The 17727-nt window shown below is 55.2% G+C and overlaps 2 protein-coding genes across 2 annotated transcripts in view; one reads left to right on the top strand and one right to left on the bottom strand.

Annotated features, from left to right (window-relative positions):
- ZAN (zonadhesin) overlaps positions 1–9088 on the top strand; it is a 37478-nt gene extending 28390 nt beyond the window's left edge. Inside the window, 12 exon segments of the mRNA XM_049638833.1 lie at positions 2295–2509; positions 2942–3083; positions 3459–3706; positions 4150–4279; positions 4468–4642; positions 4942–5115; positions 5403–5542; positions 5999–6198; positions 6294–6432; positions 6998–7138; positions 8670–8772; positions 8866–9088. Of these exon segments, the coding sequence (XP_049494790.1) occupies positions 2295–2509; positions 2942–3083; positions 3459–3706; positions 4150–4279; positions 4468–4642; positions 4942–5115; positions 5403–5542; positions 5999–6198; positions 6294–6432; positions 6998–7138; positions 8670–8772; positions 8866–8914 (1856 nt within the window). The 3' untranslated portion in view covers positions 8915–9088.
- A 2161-nt stretch (positions 9089–11249) lies between these two features.
- EPHB4 (EPH receptor B4) overlaps positions 11250–17727 on the bottom strand; it is a 17567-nt gene continuing 11089 nt past the window's right edge. The window contains exons 13-17 of the mRNA XM_049638832.1: positions 14892–15107; positions 14465–14614; positions 13864–14057; positions 13501–13656; positions 11250–12368 (exon numbers count right to left, since the gene is read on the bottom strand). Coding sequence (XP_049494789.1) covers positions 12239–12368; positions 13501–13656; positions 13864–14057; positions 14465–14614; positions 14892–15107 — 846 coding nt within the window. The 3' untranslated portion in view covers positions 11250–12238. The remainder of the gene's footprint in view (positions 12369–13500; positions 13657–13863; positions 14058–14464; positions 14615–14891; positions 15108–17727) is intronic.

Below are 17727 nucleotides of genomic sequence, written 5' to 3'. Positions count from 1 at the left end.
AAGATTTTATTTTCAAGTCATCTCTACACCCAATGTGGGGCTCGAACTCAAAACCCTGAGATCAAGAGTTGCCTGCTCCACAGACAGAGCCCGCCAGGCGCCCCTTGTTTGTCCTACTTTACTTAATTAGTCTCCTGTTGGCAGACTTTCTCGTTGTCTCCAATTGTTACTGCAGACAGCGCTGCAGTTATGATTTTGTATGTACGCGTCTGTCCGTAGGATAAACTGCTGGGGGTGGAATGCTGGATGAAGGACTGTGTGCATTCGTTCTTCTGAGGAATGCTGCCAGTTGGCTTTCCACAGCGGGTGAGGAGTTTACGTTCCTACCAGCAACACGGGAGAGTGCCCGATTCCCCACAGCCTCGCCAACACAGAGCATTGTCACACTTTCAGACCTTTGCCAATCTGATACGTGAAAAATACAAAGAGTCTTAATTTGCATTTTTCCGATGAGTGAGGTTATGCATTCTTCCACGTGTTTGGGAGTTGTTTGAATTTCCTTTGCTGAGAACTCTGTCTTCATATCCCTTCACCATTTTTTTTTCCACTGGCTCGTTGGCTTTTGTCAAACTATCTTATGGAGGTCCTTTATCACAGAGAGTAAGTAGCCCTTTATTAGTGCTATGAGTTACAAACATTTTTCCGGTTCTTTTTTTTTTCTTTGACTTTTTTTGTCAGGCAAATAAAAGAGATACATGTATGTGGGGTAGCATATGGTAGTCTTTGTTCTGTGGCTTCTGCATTTGGAGCCATAGTTACAAATGCCTTACAGCTCCAGAGTTAAAAAAGAATTTGCTCATGGGCGCCTGGGTGGCTCAGTCAGTTAAGCGACTGACTTTGGCTCAGGTCATGATCCCAAAGTTTTTGTGGGTTCGAGCCTCCCATTGGGCTCTGTGCTGATCATGGGAGCTTGATAGGGATTCTCCCTCTCTGTCCCTCTTCCCCTCCCCTACTTATGCTCTCCTTCTCTCTCTCAAAACAAATAAACAAACTTAAAAAAATTCATTAAAAAAAATGTGCTCATGTTTTGCTTCAGCATTTAAAGTTTATTTATTTTGAGAGAGAGAGGGAAAGTGCAAGCAGGGAAGGGACAGAGAGAGGGAGAGAGAGAATTGCAATCAGGCTCCACACTGTCGGTCAGAGCCCGACCCGGGGCTCGAACCCACGAACCATGAGATCATGACCTGAGTCAGGAGTGGGACGTTCAACTGACTGAACCACCCGGGTGCCCCTGCTTCAGCATTTTTATGATTTCTTTCTATTTTTTTAAGTAAGCTCTACACCCAATGTAGGGCTACCGACCAAGCCAGCCCAATGGTTTCTTTTTTTATATTACATGTTTGATCCACAGGAATTTTTATTTTGGTACACAGTACGAGATGTGAATCACATTTGTTTTTATTTTTTCCCCTAGCATCTTAAATGACCTGTCTCTTTTTCCCACTACCTGAGATGCCATGATTTATTCTATACTAAATTCCTATATGTATCTGGTCCTTATGGGGTCTTCTTTGTCCTTTCACTGCTGTGTCTTCACTTACTAGTAACCCAGTGTTGTGATCATTGAGAGTTTAAATTGTGTTTTAATTTCTGGTAGGGACATTCGCTACTCACTGCTCTTTCTTTTCTCTCATTTTTTTAAGTTTTCTTGGCTTTTCTGGTTTGTTCATATCTTCCTCTCCACTTTAATACCTTCTTGCCCTATTAAAAAAAAACAAAACAGGGGTACCTGGGTGGCTCAGTTGGTTAAGCGTCTGACTTGGTTTCAGCTCATGTCACGATCTCAGTTTCCTGCGTTCCCTGTGTGGGGCTCTGCGCTGACAGCACGGAACCTGCTTGGGATTCTCTCTCTCTCCCTTTCTCTCTCTGCCCCTCCCTCATCCAGGCTGTCTCTGTCTCTCTCAGAATAAATAAATGGACTTAAGACAACAACAACAATGCAAAATCACGCTGGCGTGTTCTGTTGGGGTCATGTGAAATGTATAACTTAGGGACAACTGACTCCTTTATGTTGTAGATTCTTGCTATCCGTGAACATTTCCGTTTGATCACAGGTACTTTGCTTAAAGGGCTCTATTTCTCTCCTGCAGCAGAGCGAACACCTCCCTGCTCCTGTTGCACACGCACACTTGTCACACACTTACTGACCACACACATCAAAGTCGCTGGGCTGCTGGCTGACCTCTGTCTCCCACACTGAATTGGTGGAAGGGCCGTTTTTACTCCTTTCTTTCCTTGGGGCCTGGCACAGAGCCCACGCTCAATAAATGTTTCCCCCCCTCCCCCTCTCCCAGCTCTGGAATGCCCCATCCACACCCAGTATTCGTCCTGCGTTCCCTCCTGCTTACCTTCCTGCGTGGACCCATCAGGCCAGTGCAGTGACACCCAAGTCCCCACCATCTGCAAGGAGGGCTGCATTTGTCAGTCCGGCTTCGTGCTCAGTGGGAAAGAGTGTGTACCCAGGAGTCAGTGTGGCGGCTGCACAGACGACTATGGCAGCTCCTTCCCTGTGAGTGGGGACAGGAAGTAGCGGTGGGGACAACACCTGGAAGCTGGCATTTTCTCCTTTCCTGGGTCTCTTTGAGCCTGGGGACAGAACAGGGTGGTGTCCGGCCAGGGCTGGGCTGGGGGGGGGGGGCAGCGGTGGGCACGGTTTGGGTTTTGGATCTGAGGAATCCAAACAGCCGGGATGGGGCGTGGCCTTGGTTTGAATCCTATGGGTACCACTCATGAGTCAGAGGACCTCCGTGACCTCAGTGTCCTCATCTGGAAGATGGGTCCAGTAGTACTTCCTGAACAACGTATGTAAGACACCAAGCACGATGCCTCTAGGAGGTGGTACCATAACTGCCTCTGGCCTGGGCCAAGTAAGCCATTCAGACTGTGGGCCTAGGCTGGCCCTTCCCTCCTCACGCCCTGGTTCTTCCCGTGGCTTCTCTAGGAGGGTAAGACCTGGATCACCATTCGCTGCACCAGAAGGTGTGCCTGCACTTTGGGAACCGTCCACTGCCAGCAGTTCAGCTGCCCCTCTGGCTCCCATTGTGAGCCCCAATCTGACGGCACGGGCACCTGTGACGTTAACAGTAAGAGGGGCAACTGGGGAGGTGGAGCAAGAGGTGGGGCCAGAAGGGGCTCAGGCTGGGAAAGTCTGGAGAGGGAAGGGGGCCCGGCACGGGCAGGGGGTGGGCCTGCGGCCTCATCTGGGCTCTCACCTGCTCCGTGGCCTAGCCGTGGCCGCCCCTGGGATTTGCTCTATTAAGTGCAAACAGAGGGGACGGGGCTGAGAGATCTCTCAGGTTTTGTAATGGGGGCTGGGAAAGGAAGAAGGTTGAAGGTCAAGTATCTAGGGAGCCGGGGGCTCGGAGGGAGGGTGACGAGAGACATCAGGGCCTTAGAAGGATTCTGAGCGTTGTTCTATCCGGGAAGGGTCCCTTCTGAGTGTCTGTCCTCCTTGGCAGCATCAGAACAATGCTCAGTTTACGGGGACCCCCATTACCGCACGTTTGATGGCCTCAGCTACCTCTTCCGGGGCCGCATGACTTACACTCTGATAAAGACGGTGGACGCGCTCCCCACTGGGGTGGCGCCTCTGATCGTCGAGGGGCGCAACAAAGTGTATTTGCCCTGGAGCCCCGTCTACCTGCACGAAATCATCGTGGTGATCTATGGCTACACAGTCCAGCTCCGGGCTCAACTGGAGCTCGTGGTAAGAGCCAGGCCGGGCCCGGTGGGTGTCGGGAGGCGGCCTGGGCCTTGGGAGGCCACCGAAAACAGGCGAAGCCAGGGCTCCGTGTTCTCTGGGAAGTTCCCGGCCTGGGCTGGGCTGCCTGGTTATGGAAGTCGGAATCAGTGCCACACTCCCCTCATGGGATGAGGCAGAGGAGGGCAGCGGGACTGAGCCAGAGGTTGGAGACAGATAGGGAGAAAGGGAAGGAGAGAACGTGCGGCGTGAAGGTGGAGCCAGGCTGAAGTAGGACCGGGGGCGTCTGCTCTGCCAAGGAAGAGAGACGCGGGGGAGCAAACCCTACCGGGGTGTCTCCTTCCATGGAATGACGGCACGGAGATGCCGAGCAGTGCAGAGAGGCAGAGGAGAGGCAGCGGAGGGTCGGGTTGACTCCGGACCACGTGGCTCCCGTCTGTCTTCTCCAGGTCAACAACCAGAAGGTGGACATCCCCTACCAGCCCAATGACCGTTTGCGGGTTAACCTGCGAGGCCATCGCCTGTTTCTGATCACTGACTTCGAGATGCTTGTCAGCTTCGACGGAGGCAAAAATGCAGGTACCTGAGAGCGGGGATGGGAGAGCAGGATGGACGTTTCCGGGAGGGGGCCAGGAAAACCACGTGGTCCCTGGGCCATGGTGAGGAGGCCCCTGCCCTGGGAGTGGGCCCTGAGCGCCTGGGGAGGAGCCTGGAGGGGCAGAGAGGAGGTGGGGAGCGCTGCTTTCGAACACCCCTTCCTCCCGCAGTGATCACGCTGCCCAACAAGTACAAGGGGCTCGTGCGTGGCCTGTGCGGTAACTTTGATGGGAACAAGAGGAATGACTTCGTGCTGCCCAATGGCACCATCACCCAAGACCTGATCCGCTTTGGCAACAGTTGGGAGGTACACAGGATCAGTGGCGGCCTCGCCTGCTTCGCAAGGTGAGAGGGCTGGGCTTCTGAGTGGCCGCAAGGTGACCGGCCCTGGGGGGGTGAGCATCAGCCCGGTATCTGTCCACACCCCACTCACCCCGTATCCTCAGCAGAGGAGGACGCCCGAGGCCGAGAGCCCAGACACACTTGCCTGATCTCGTTCTGTCCCTGCCTCTCAGACCGACTGTGGGCACACCGGCCCTACAGATCCCAGGCTGTGCCCATGCCTCCCCACACTTCCTCCCCAGTTCCAGAGTTCACCGTCCTCATGGGCCTCACCTGGCGCTCCCTGGGTCTCTGCCCCCCAGGGCCCTACCGGAGGAGGAAGAGGAGGAAGGGGAGGAGTCAGGCTCCGACACTTCGGAATGCACCCCGGAGCGGCTGGCGCTCATCAACAGCACCCAGGCGTGTAGGGTGCTGGTGGACCCCCAGGGCCCCTTTGCTGCCTGTCACCAGACTGTGGCCCCCGAGCCCTTCCAGGAGTGAGTCGAGGGCCCAGACCACATGGGAGTGGCCTTTGTCCGGGTCCTGCTGCCGGTTCTGTGATCCGAGCTCTGTTTGGCTCTGCTTTCTCTCTGTGGCTTCAGTTCCTTGTGATACACACACCCCCCACACACACACACACACTCACACTCATACACACGCTCACACACACACACACACACACACTGCCTAATATCTTTCTGCTGGGGCTTCCGGGTCCTCCTCTGCAGGGCTGGGTCTCTGCCTCCCCGTCTCTGACAGCCCCCAACTGTCCTGCTACCCCCAGGCACTGTGTGTTTGATCTGTGTACCGCCCGGACCCCCAAAGAGCAGGAGGAACTTCGCTGCCAGGTCCTCAGCGGCTACGCCATCATCTGCCAGGAGGCGGGAGCCACCCCGGCCGGCTGGCGGGACCTCACCGGCTGTGGTGAGGCCCTGACCTTCCCCAGCAGCTGGTCCCCCGACCTTCTTGGCCACTTCTGCCCCCTGCTCGGCTCTGAGCCCCCACTCTTGCTCCTCTTGGGTTGCCCGCCCCGCTTCCCCTATCCCTCCCTGGACTCACCACATCCGAGTCCTCCCGACCCAGCCTCCCTCTCGGCCCCACCCAGGAGGCTGCACCCCACCCACCCGTGTCAGCCCATCCCGCTCCTTCTCGCTCCTTCTCGCCTCCGCCCAGCTTTGCTCCTCCACTTCCTTAGCACGCTTTAATGTCACAGGCAGAAGGACACGCAGAGCCGGCCCCCTCTTCTGGCTTCCCGGCCTTTACCAAGCTCTGGGTTCTGTTGGATGACCTTGTTCCCCCCTCCAGCTTCCGGCCCCACGTTCCCCGTATCTGTGGGGTCAGCCCAGCCTGGCCACCACCTCACTATGACTTTCCCGTCAGCCTTGGCGTGTCCGGCCAACACCGTCTATCAGAGCTGTATGACACCCTGCCCAGCCTCCTGTGCCAACCTGGCAGCCCCTAGGGACTGCAAGGGACCCTGTTTGGAAGGCTGTGCCAGCCTCCCAGGCTACATCTACAGTGGTGCCCGGAGCCTCCCCGTGGCCCACTGTGGCTGCACCAGCAACGGCATCTACTACCAGGTCCGGGCTGGGAGTGGAGGGCCCTGTGGAGGCAGGAGAGCCCGACGAGGGGGGAAAACCAGACCTTCTCCTCCCGGCCCTTCTCCCCTCTGCAGCGGGGTGACAGCTTTGTGACCGAGGATTGCTCTCAGCGCTGCACCTGCGCCAGCTCGGGGGTGCTGCTGTGTGAGCCCCTCCGCTGTCGTGCCGGGGAGATCTGCACCCTGGGGAACCTCACTCGTGGCTGCTTCCGAGGTGAGCCTAGACCTCCCCTTGGCTTCAAGCTGCCCCCTTGTGGGGGGGCGGGGAAGAGCGGGACGGAGGATCGTCCCTCTCAGTCTTCGATGTCAGGAAGCTGGCCGTCATCCCACTCTCTCCTTTTTTGGGAGGGGCAGAGAGAAAGAATCTGCGTGCAGTGAGTGCCTGCCATCTGCCAGGCACTGTGCTGGGGCCTTGTCCCGGCGTTAGCTTTCCGTGATCTTCAGTCCTTACCCCACATCCCCACTATAGGTAAAGAAAGTGGAGTTCAGAGAGGGTGAGCACTTTCTCCAGAGCCCAGGGCTAGTGAGTGTAGAGCCCAGTTTGAAAGGCAGGCTGGTGTATATGTTAACTAACTTGGATTTAAATAAAAATAATCAAAAAAGTGTTAAAACTCAGGGAAAAAAAAAAAAGCAAGCAAGCAACAAGCCAGGCTGGCGGACCCCTGCCCAGCTTCTTCCAGCCTCTGTTTCCCTCTCTGGGGTCCCAGCCCCAGGCCCCTCTCCCTGGCTGTGGGTGTCCTCTTAGAACCACCCGCCCATCACCCCGCTTGTCCTCCCAGAAAGCCCATGTCTACGGAACCCCTGTCAAAATGATGGACGGTGCCAGGAGCAGGGAACCCACTTCACCTGTGAGTGTGAACTCGGTTACGGGGGGCACCTCTGCACAGAGCCCCAGGATGTGCCACCCCCTGGAGAACCAGGTGAGAACTTCATCCCAGACCCTGTATCCTCACCGCCCCTTCCCCACCACCAGTTGCTACAGCATTATTCCATGTACATAATGTGAACATATAATGCATACCTATTACAGAGCTATGATGGGTAATAGATTCTTAACATAACACACATTATAGAAAACATAATAATATGCTCCCTAGAGATGAGCAGAGCAAGGAGTTTCAAAGAATCCGAGTCCCTGTGCCCATCCCCTACCGACATACAGTAGCCCCCCACTAATCTGTGGGGTGTACTTTCCAAGACCCCCATCCAAACCCAGGTGGATGTCCAAAACCACAGACAGCCCCGGACCCCATCTGGTTTTTCCTGTACGTGCAGACGTATGATGAAGTTTTGTTTACCAGTTAGGCGCAATAAGAGATTAACAACAACCGAATAGAACAACCAGAGCAATTACGATAATGAAAGTCATGTGAATGTGGTCTCTCTCTCAAACCGATTGTACTGTCCTCCCCTTCTTGTGATGATGGGAGAGAAGATGACGAGGGAGGTGCATGATGTAGGCGTTGTGATGTAGTGTCAGGCTGTTGACCTTCTGACGCTACTGGACCATCTGCTTCTGGACTGCGGGTGACTGTGGGTGACCAAGTGTGGAAAGCAAAACCCCAGACTACGAGGGGGACCCGCTGTCCTCTGGGATCTTCTCTCGGAACCCCGGTCCCTTCTCTGGTCTCCTTGCCTCACTCCTGCTCTTCCTGTCCCGTCTCGGATCCGTCTGAGCCTCTCCAGTACCTTTGACCCTTTCTCCCCATCCAAAACTCGAATTCCCTTGGGCTTCTGAGCCTGTGGTTCTCTGACTTTATCCCACCTCTCACCCAGGGTGGGGTGGGTGGGGGTGGCTTTTTCTACATGTTCATTTCAGGACTTCCCCCCCCCCCCCTACTCCTGGCAGCCCAGAGATTTGGATTCAGTAGGTCTGGAGGGGGCCCAGAAATCTGCATTTTTAATAAGCTCCTGGGTGACTAGTAGAAGTGATTCCGGGGGCGCCTGGGTGACTCAGTCGGTTGAGCGTCCAACTTTGTCTCACAGTTCATGGATTCGAGCCCCGCGTCAGCCTCTGTGCTGACAGCTCGGAGCCCGGAGCCTGCTTCGGATTCTGTGTCTCTCTGCCCCTCTCTGCCCCTCTCCCCCACTTGCACTCTATCTCTCTCTCTGTCTCAAAAATAAATAAATATTAACAAAACATTTTAGAAGTGATTCCAGGGCTGCTCGTTGAGAAGCACTGGCCACAATGATACCCTGGACTCTAGGGGACCAGCTGGACAAACACCCCCCTTAACAAGGCTGATGGGAGTTGAGTGTCCAGAAACACAAAGGGACCCTGGGTGTGTGGTGCCGAGGCCTTGGAGTAAAAGCCTTCTGGAGGGAGAACTAGTCACACCCAGGGACTCAGGGGTTATAGTCCTTTCCGGTGGCAACTTAGGATGGAACGGAGTGTCTCCTCCCCCACGCCTTCCTATCCCATGTGCCTCCGTTCTGTCCCCCGCACCCCAGAAGCATCCAGCTTTGTGGCCATCCTGTTGGGGATGCTCGTGCCTGTGGTGGTCATAGTGCCGGCAGTGACCTGGGAATGTGTTTCCAGGAAGAGGAGGAGGAGGTGAGTTCTGGGAAAGGGGATGAGCAGGGGTGGGTGGGGATGAGTCCACAGGGGAGTGGGCACTGACCCTCCTCTCTTCCCCACCACTCCCAGGGAGAAAACGCAGAGCCAGAACAGAGAACAGGCTGGCCGATGCTGGTGAGAACCATCCCGGCCCCACAAAACCTTGGCGACTGGGAGCCGAGTCTGCCTCTAACACGGGGTTTTCTCGCTTTCTCCTCAGATTTCGTTCCAGAGCATGCCCTTAGAGTCCCTCAGTTTTGAGTTGCCCTCAAAAAAGGAGAGAGAAAATTAAAATTTATTTTTGAAATGTGAATTTCCACATGACTGTGGTGGAGGAAGGGATCTGTGAAGTGGGTCTTGGGAGGGGGGGTGAAATAGGAGGGAGGGACACCGGTGTGCAGGGCTGGGGGGTGGCCAGCGCTGGGTGCTCTGCAAAATGTCCAGAGGGGAGGCGGACCGAGGTCTGACTGTCCCTTGGACAGAGCCACTTGGCGGTGGGGTGTCCAGCCCTCTGGCTTCTGGGAAATGGGAGAAAAGCCTGCACTTCCCCAGTCTTCCCAGGAACCCAGGTGATCCCGAGGAGGCTGACATTTCCCATGAGGAGATTAAACACGGGGTGGAGGCTAAGGATGGGGAATGTGGCTTTTTTGTCTGTAATCCTCCGGGGAGGCCCCTCGCTTCTGCGCACATCCATTTCCCAGGAGGGCCTAGGGGTTACTATGGCAACTGCTGGTGAGGTCTAGGGGCTGAGGAGTTCAGAGCCCCATCCCAGCAGCGGAGGCCAGCTCTCCTCAGCCTGAAGCCAAAGGGCTCACATTCTGACCCCTCCCCCAGGGTCTCGGGCCTCCCGACGGGCAGGTCACTGCTTGGGGATGGGGCCTGGAACATCTTGCTTGGGCGCCAAGAGGGAAAGGAAGGCTGCCAATTGGGGTGGGGAGGCCAGGACGTAAGACCCCAAGGGACAGGGGATGCCAGAGCAGGCAGGACACTGGGTTCTACAAAGGAACCCTTCCTCTGTGCTTATTTTCTGAGAGGACCCTTGCAGCCACCCTCGTGTAAGGAATGGAGATCCCACCCACCTGGTTGGGGAAGGGCCCGGGGAGGGAGGGATGGCCCCTGACCCGGCTGGCTAGGGGGAGCAGCTCTCACTCGAGCTGGGCATGGCAGGGGTGCTCAGGGGGTTCCGCGAGTGAGCTGGCTGCGCTTTGGCTCGGGCATCACGGGGTTCCCTGCTGCACACCCCACCCCCACCCGAACTCCCTTCACCGCATCTTTGACCTTTTGCCTATTTTTCGTCTGTGCCCTGTCCCCTTGACCTCTGCCCCTCCCCTCAACAACTAAGGCCACCTTATCTAGCCCGGATGTCTGGTTGGGAGGGGAAAGGGATGGCCTGGGCTGGCATCCTCCCAGATAGACCACGTCCTTCTGGACCCACGCGCCCTCCATCCTTAGCAGGATGGAGTCCCTCCCATACCTCTTGAGTGTACAAAACAGGAGTGATGGGTCATCGAGGGAGTGGACAGAGGATTCCAGAGCATTAGGGACGCTAGAAGACGCTGGGACAGGTAGGAAATCACAGATGGGATCGCCACCTGAGGCCACCTGGGCAGGGAAGGGCAGAAACTGTGATTTGGGGTCCCGCACAGACCCCAACACAACAGGGGGCACCGGAGATGCAGAAGTAGCAAGGCTGGCCCCTGCAGGTGTCCCTGAGGGTGGGCAGATTGGGAGCAAAGGAACAAAAGAGGGCAACAAGGGCTCGCAGGGGTTTGACCCCATCCCCATCTTCCTGTTTGGAAGTTGGGGGAAGACATTCAGGTGGTTTCCCCTCCCCTTCGGAAGAGCCTGGGAGAACCTGCCCGGGCAGCATCTTGAAAGGGGGAATTGTCTTCCCAAGGACTCAGCCCAGGGTGTGTGTGTGTGTGTGTGTGTGTGTGTGTGTCTGTGTGTGTACCCGTGGGGGGTCCACATCCCTCACTCCAGCTCTGCCCCCCCCCCCCCACAGCCCATGCAGACTTTCCCCCCATTGCCTCTAAACCAACCCCAGCTGCCAACATCTGGCCCACATCTGTCTCCTTCATCTAACTGGACCCCCACCCCAGCCAATGCCCCCCTATACCCCTTCAGGGAGCTGCGGGGCAGGGCTACAAGCTCAAGGCCTCCCTGGGTGAGGCCCCCTACCAGGGCTGGGGAACCAGGACAGGGGAGGGAGGGGCAGCTCCACCCCGGAGGTGCCCCAGGCTCTTGGCAGAACCATCTGGAGCCGTTAGAAGCAGCTGCCAATGACTCATCTCCCACTGCCCCCACCCCACCACCTCAGACACACCCTGGGGCCTGGGAACCAAGCCTGCAGCCCCCCGCAGCCCCCCACAGCCCTGTCTCCAGACCTCCGACCACTCTTCCATACCCAGGCCGCACTCTCCGCGGAAACCTGGCCCATCCCCCACCCCCAATCACCCCCAGAACTGCACAGTTTCCCAGTTTCTTTTATTTATACAAAAAAAAATTGTTTTAAATATAATTTAAGATCCCCTCCAAGCACCGGTGTCTGTCTCTGGTTTCCACCACCACCTCACCCCTCCCACACCCCCTCATGGACACAGCTTGGGGGTACTTGGGGGCAGGGAAGTGTCTGGGAGTTGTGGTGTGACCAAGGCATTGTTCCGGAAACAGACACAGCGATGAGGCCCTGTTTCACCCTGGGCAAAGGAGGCAATAATGAAACGGGCCCCTCCAACACAAAAGGTTATGACAAGGACGGTGGAAGAACAAACAACAACAAAAAACAACAAAAAAGGGTGGGGGGAGTAAGGCCAAAATAAAAAATAAAACTCAAAAACCTTCAATATGAAGGCAGCAGATGGGGGAGGACCATTTACAAGGGAAAACTGAGTTCGGGGAAGACAGCAGCAAGGTTGGGACATCCAAGTCCAATGATTTTGTCACTGGGCCACGACACCCCTTCCCGCCTCCGGCCACGATGCGGCGCTCTCCACTCCCGAGCTCCCAGGCTAGTCACCCTCTTCTCTTTGGTCTGCAGGGCAGTGCAGTGACCCTTCGAGGTGAAGGGGGGGGCGGTACGTGGGGCCCTAACTGGGGATCAGAGGGAGGTTGTGGGGATCGTGCCCAACCACCCCTGGGAAGTTGGCAGATTATAAGCGCTTCCTTTCCCTCTGGTCACACCCAATCCCGAGGGAAGGGCTCCCGCACCCTTGGCATAGGGTTCCCCGCCTGGGGGGCGGGGGGACATGTGATTTCTACTCTCATATGGCAGAATCCTCAAATCCTGTCTCCAAATTGCCGGCTCCCCACCCCCATGGGTTCAAAGTGCAATCCAGTGGGGCCTAGGTATGATGGCCTCTTGGGTCCCCATCCGACTCTGTCCCAGGAAGAAGGGGAGCGGTGTCCCCAGCTGGGAGTTCCTGCCGCTCCAGAGCAGTGGGGCCAGGCAAGCAGGTGCAGGTCAGTACTGGGGGGTTGGTGCTCCCGACCCACCCGGGGCTCCAGGCTTGGCCTGGGACTTCATGTGCTGGACACTGGCCAGGATTTTCTTCTGGTGTCCCGCCAGAGTGACTCCAATTCGGAGCAGGTCCCTGGGGAAGAAGGGAGAGCTAGGTGAGGCCATAGGGCTCCCAGGGAGGCTCTCTTAGCTCCAGACACCGAGTCTTGCCTCAGGACTGTCAGCCAATCAGGAAGGCCAGCAGGGGAGGGGCACGTCAATAGTTGCCAATAGTTGCTGGCAGTTTCCGGAGGACTTAAGAGCCGGGCCTCAGTCCTTCTGCACAGCCGCAGTAGAGGGTGGGGTAGGTAGCTGAGCAGGGCTGGCTGGTGGGAGGTTGTGGGGGCCACAGGTTGGGGCTCCAGCAAGGATTAGGAAAAGGCAGAGAATCAGCGAAGGGGAGGAATGAAAGGGAAAAACGCACAAAATGAGGTTGAGGGAAGGGGCTGCACAGATTGCTTTAGAGGAAAAAAGAGAAGTCAGAAGAAAAGGTCTCAGAGAGAGGAAGAGTGGGGAGGAAGGGGGGAGGGGCGAACACGAGCTGCCCCGCCCCCCCCACCCCGCCCCTATCCTGAGGCCTGGAGCCCGAGATAAGGGAGAACTGCAGAGGTGGGAAATAGAGAGCATGAGTCAGGGAGCAGGGGGGTCCATGACCTGCCCTGCGGGGAGACTGCCTCCCACCTCCTGGTTCCAGATTTCTCTTCCTTCCACGTGTTATTCAAACCTGGCCTGAGAAAAGAGCCTGGGAGGGAAATGGGAAGGCAGAAAGATGGAGCGCCAGAGGGGCCGACTGGGGGAACAAAGTGAGAGGCAAGTGAGAGGCGTTGGAACCATAAAACTATTTAACATTAAAGCTGGAAAGGATCTCCAAAACCTAGTCCAACCCTCTCCTTTTATGGGTGGGGAAAACAGCCAGAGTTGTCACTGTTAATGTGAGAGCAGAACCCGGAATGTAGATAGATACACAAGGATAGATACCTATGGTGCGGCAGGGCCATGGGGTGGCGCAAAGGGGTGAGCTGGGCAATGCGGGCCTGGGAGATTCTGTAGGCTCTCAGCCCCCAGAGCTGTTACTGCTTGTTTTGGTGGGGGTGGTGGTGGTGGAGACTCTTGATAACAGGGTTTGCACCAGGAATCTCCCCCAAAGGTCCCTGCTAAACCTGCGGATGTGATTCTGGTCCCCAGGTACCCCTTAGCCACCACCTCCAGCTTCTGCCACGACTTACTCAGCAGAGATCTGGCTGACCAGTTCGAAGGAGCCAAAGCCAGCGGCTGCAAAACTTTCTTCGTATCTTCCCATCTTGATGGCTCGAAGCCACTCACCCACAGAGCCGAAAGCTGAGTAGTGAGGCTGCCGCTGATCCAGGAGTGGGTGCGAGGCCCTGGGAGGCAAGGATGGGGAGGGGCGCGCTGAGCTCCAAGGCTACATCAGGTGGAGACTCTGAGCCCAGCCTCAGAGAAGCAGGCAGGGACAATCCCACAAACCACCAGAGGGACGGATACTTCTGAGGAGGAAGGGCGGCGGGGGCGGGGGGGCGCTCAGGTGGTGGCAGAGTGTGGGAAGGAAGCCCGCTGTCTGGGATCCTCACCCGCCATTCTCCCTGGCCACGATTTTGAGACTGGCTGGGTTCCGGATCATCTTGTCGAGGGCGCTGACCACCTGGGGGAAGCGGGGCCGTGCGTTCCGGTCCTTCTGCCAACAGTCCAGCATGAGCTGGTGCAGGGAAGTGGGGCAGTCTGGGGGTGGGGGCAGCCGGTAGTCCTGTTCAATGGCATTGATCACCTGGAAGGACAGGTAGGAGCACTGGGTGAGGATCTCCCGGGAACACTGGGGTGCCAAAGGACTCCCAGAAAATGGGGACTTAGCAGATGCCGGGAGAGGTGCCACAGCCCCTGAGAATGGCAGATTTGGGGTGGGGGTCCTTCTGGCCGGGGCTGAAGCTGGCTGTGGCTTGAAGCCCCAGTGGCTCTTGGGCCGTGATCTAGATGAGTAACTTCCCAACCCTGCCCTCCTCTGTGTCCTTCTGTGACCAGACGTGCTGTATCAAAGTCTTGGATACAAAGATCAACTCTACTCTGTGCCACCCTCAAGGACAAAAGCGATTAGCTCTTTGGGGACCCCACTCCCCAACCCATATCCCAGGAGAGAGAACATTTCAGGTAAGCTTGGTAGGACTATGGGACACTTACATCCTGATTGCTCATGTCCCAGTATGGACGTTCCCCAAATGACATGACCTCCCACATCACAATTCCGTAGCTCCAGGCATCACTAGCAGATGTGAATTTCCGGAAGGCGATGGCCTCGGGGGCTGTCCATCTGATGGGAATCTTTCCCCCCTAAAGATGAGGAGGGAAAAGGTTAGCTGAGGGACTCACAGGACCCAGGCATTTGGCCCCCTGCCTTTGCCTTCCCCCAGGCCTCCTTTCTTTCTGGGACCCAGACACATAGCTCAACTCTGTTCTTTTCCTGGACACCGGAAGTTGGGTTCCCTAAGTTGACCGCCCCCTCCATGGTCTGCGCCTACATCCTGACCCTGAACTGGAGCTGCCAGTGCCTCCCACCTTTCCACCTGGCCCTGAGAACCTAGTTCATACACAGGTCCCCCAGCCTCACCAGAGAGCTCGTGTAGGTGGGGTCAGAAGAGTTCTCCTCCAGGAAGCGGGAAAGCCCGAAGTCGGAAACCTTGCAGACAAGGTTGCTGTTGACCAGGATGTTACGGGCAGCCAGGTCTCGGTGGACGTAGCTCATCTCAGCCAGGTACCGCATGCCTGAGGCGATGCCCCGCAACATGCCCACCAGCTGGATGACGGTGAACTGCCCGTCGTTCAGCTGGAGACCAGACGAGGGAGAGGGCACCATCAGGCCAGCGCACCTGCCATCCCCCCTTCCTTCCGCTGACCTCCCAGGTAAGTCCTCCTCCTTCCCAGGTAAGCCCTCCTCTTTTCTCTTACTCTGAGCTCTCTCAGCTCTCGCTACAGTAACCTGACATGATGTTCAAGATTATACGATTATTTTTAACTTTTCTTTGATTTAGGGGCGACTGGATGGCTTAGTCGGTTAAGCGTCAGACCCCAGCTCAAGTCATGATCTCACAGTTCGTGGGTTTGAGCCCCACGTTGGGCCCTGTGCTGACAGCTGAGAGCCTGGAGCCTGCTTCAGATTCTGTGTCTCCCTTTCTCTCTGTCTCTCTCTTCCTCTCAAAATCATAAACATTATTAAAAAAAAAAACTAAAAAAATCATTTTCTTCTGTTTAGCCTAGGGCAGGGCTTTATATCCAGGGAGTATCAACAAATCCTTTTAATCTAGTACTTTTTTTTTTTTTTTCAGTTTTTTACTTTTTAAAAAAATGTTTCAAATGTTTATTTTTTTTATTAAAAAAATTTTTTTAACATTTATTTATTGTTGAGAGACAGAGAGAGACAGAGTGCGAGCAGGGGAGGGGCAGAGAGAGAGGGAGACACAGAATCTGAACCAAGTTCCAGGCTCTGAGCTGTCAGCACAGAGCCCGACGTAGGGCTTGAACCCATGAGCCGTGAGATCATGACCCGAGCTGAAGTTGGAGGCTCAACCGACTGAGCCACCCAGGAGCCCCTAATTTTTTCTTTATTTCTGACACAACTCTTTTCCCCCCATTTTTAAGTAGGCTCCGCGCCCAGGACAGAGCCCAGTGCAGGGCTTGAACTCAGGATCCTGAGATCAAGACCTGAGCCGAGATCAAGAGTCAGATACCTAACTGATTGAGCAGCCCAGGCGCCCCTAGTATGTTCTTTTTATTTGGAGGCAACAGAGTGGCGACAGTTGAGGTGTGCCCTAAACTACCTGTCTACAGGTGCAGATGCACTTGTGCTGACCCAAAGAAAGCTTGCTCAGCCCTCTTGGACCAGCTGTGTGTAGCCTGCAACACAGCAGTGAAAAACTGGGTGCGATCAATGAACACGGCGCCAAAGCCAAGACCTAAAGCCTGACCTTGACCTTTACAGAGTCTGCTCTCACCGGATCAGCCAAACAGTTACAGTGGACAAATCCCATCCTCTGGATTCAGCAAGCACGCAGGGGACCCTTGGCAGCCATGCAGGGCCAGGGCCAGAGTCCAAACCCTGAATTCTGAACCCTCCTCTAAGCCTGCCCCTGTGCCACACCTCAAAACTCAGCTTGCAGGAACGCCGCTGGCCAGATGCTCGGGGCAGACGCCAGGGTTCTCTGCGATTCCTCTCTTCCTCACCTGCCACTTACAATCCATCAGCAGGTTCTGCTGGCCCTGCCTCCAAACCACGTCCCGAATCCAGCCACTTCTCCCCATCCTGCTGCAACTGCTGTGCCCCAAAAGGATTGCGAGTCTCCCCACTGGCTCTTGGCTCTTGCCCCCCAGCACACCAAAAGGAGCTCCTAAAGTCACCTCTCTTGCCGAAATCCCTCCAAAGGCTTCCCCTTGAACTTCTAATCAAATCCAAACTCCTTACTAAGGCCACGAGGCCCACGTGCTTCTCCTCCATCTGCTCCTGGCTGGCTCTCTCTCATCTACCCAAATGTCAGCCCAAATGTCCTCTCTTCTTCTTCTTCTTTTTTAAATGTAATCTCTACACCCGACGTGGAGCTTGAACTCACAACCTCGAGATCAAGAGTCGCATGCTCCACCGACTGAGCCAGCCAGGCACCCCAAATGTCATCTCTTCTAAAATAGACCCTCCCTCCCTCTCTTGGCAACCAGACCTTTGTATGGTACCAAGGAACAGAAGCTTGTGTCCACAAGGAAGGGTCAGGCCGCCATCACACTACCCCAAGGCCCGCCTCAGCATCTCTCCTGATGAGAGCCAGATAGCCTGTCTCTGGATGGGGTGTCATGTAAGGTACACAGCACCCCCGATGTAGGCTGGCCACACATATTTACTTTTGAACTTATCAGAACATTAAATCTATCTTCTCTTAAAGGAAGTGGAGAAAGAATGACCTCATAGGGAAGAAGCTGATAAATCCAGAAGGTGAGACATTCAAAGGAATAAGAGGCCCAGCTTTTCAGAATGTCAGTGTGTCACAACAAAGAACGGTCCTGGATTTAGAAGAGGCTCAAAAAAATAACCACCAGGAAAAACAAAACACAACAAAACAAACAAACAAAACCACTAAGTGCAATGCTTGAACTAGATCCTGGTTTGGAGGAACCAGGAGGAAGGAGACATCTGGGGGACACCTAGGGAAATGTGAATATTGATTGGGTACCGGATGATCCCGAGGAAGCATCATAATTCTGTTAAATGCAATATCTTCCTCTGTAGGAAAATGCGTTTTTTCCCCCCAAAAAGATGTAAAATTAAAAAATAAAATAAAATCCAGTGAAGCCTGTTAAAGTGATGAAAATTAAAAGAAACTCTTCCCCATCATCTCAAGTCACTTTTCCAAATTATCTGTATTTAAATTTTTTTTTTTTTTTTTTTTTTTTTTTTTTTTTTT

Source organism: Panthera uncia, chromosome E3 (genome assembly GCF_023721935.1).
Source record: "Panthera uncia isolate 11264 chromosome E3, Puncia_PCG_1.0, whole genome shotgun sequence".
In the NCBI taxonomy this organism is placed as follows: Eukaryota; Metazoa; Chordata; class Mammalia; order Carnivora; family Felidae; genus Panthera; species Panthera uncia.
The sequence above is the reverse complement of the archived record's forward strand: the minus strand, read 5'-3'. Positions and strand labels throughout refer to the sequence as shown.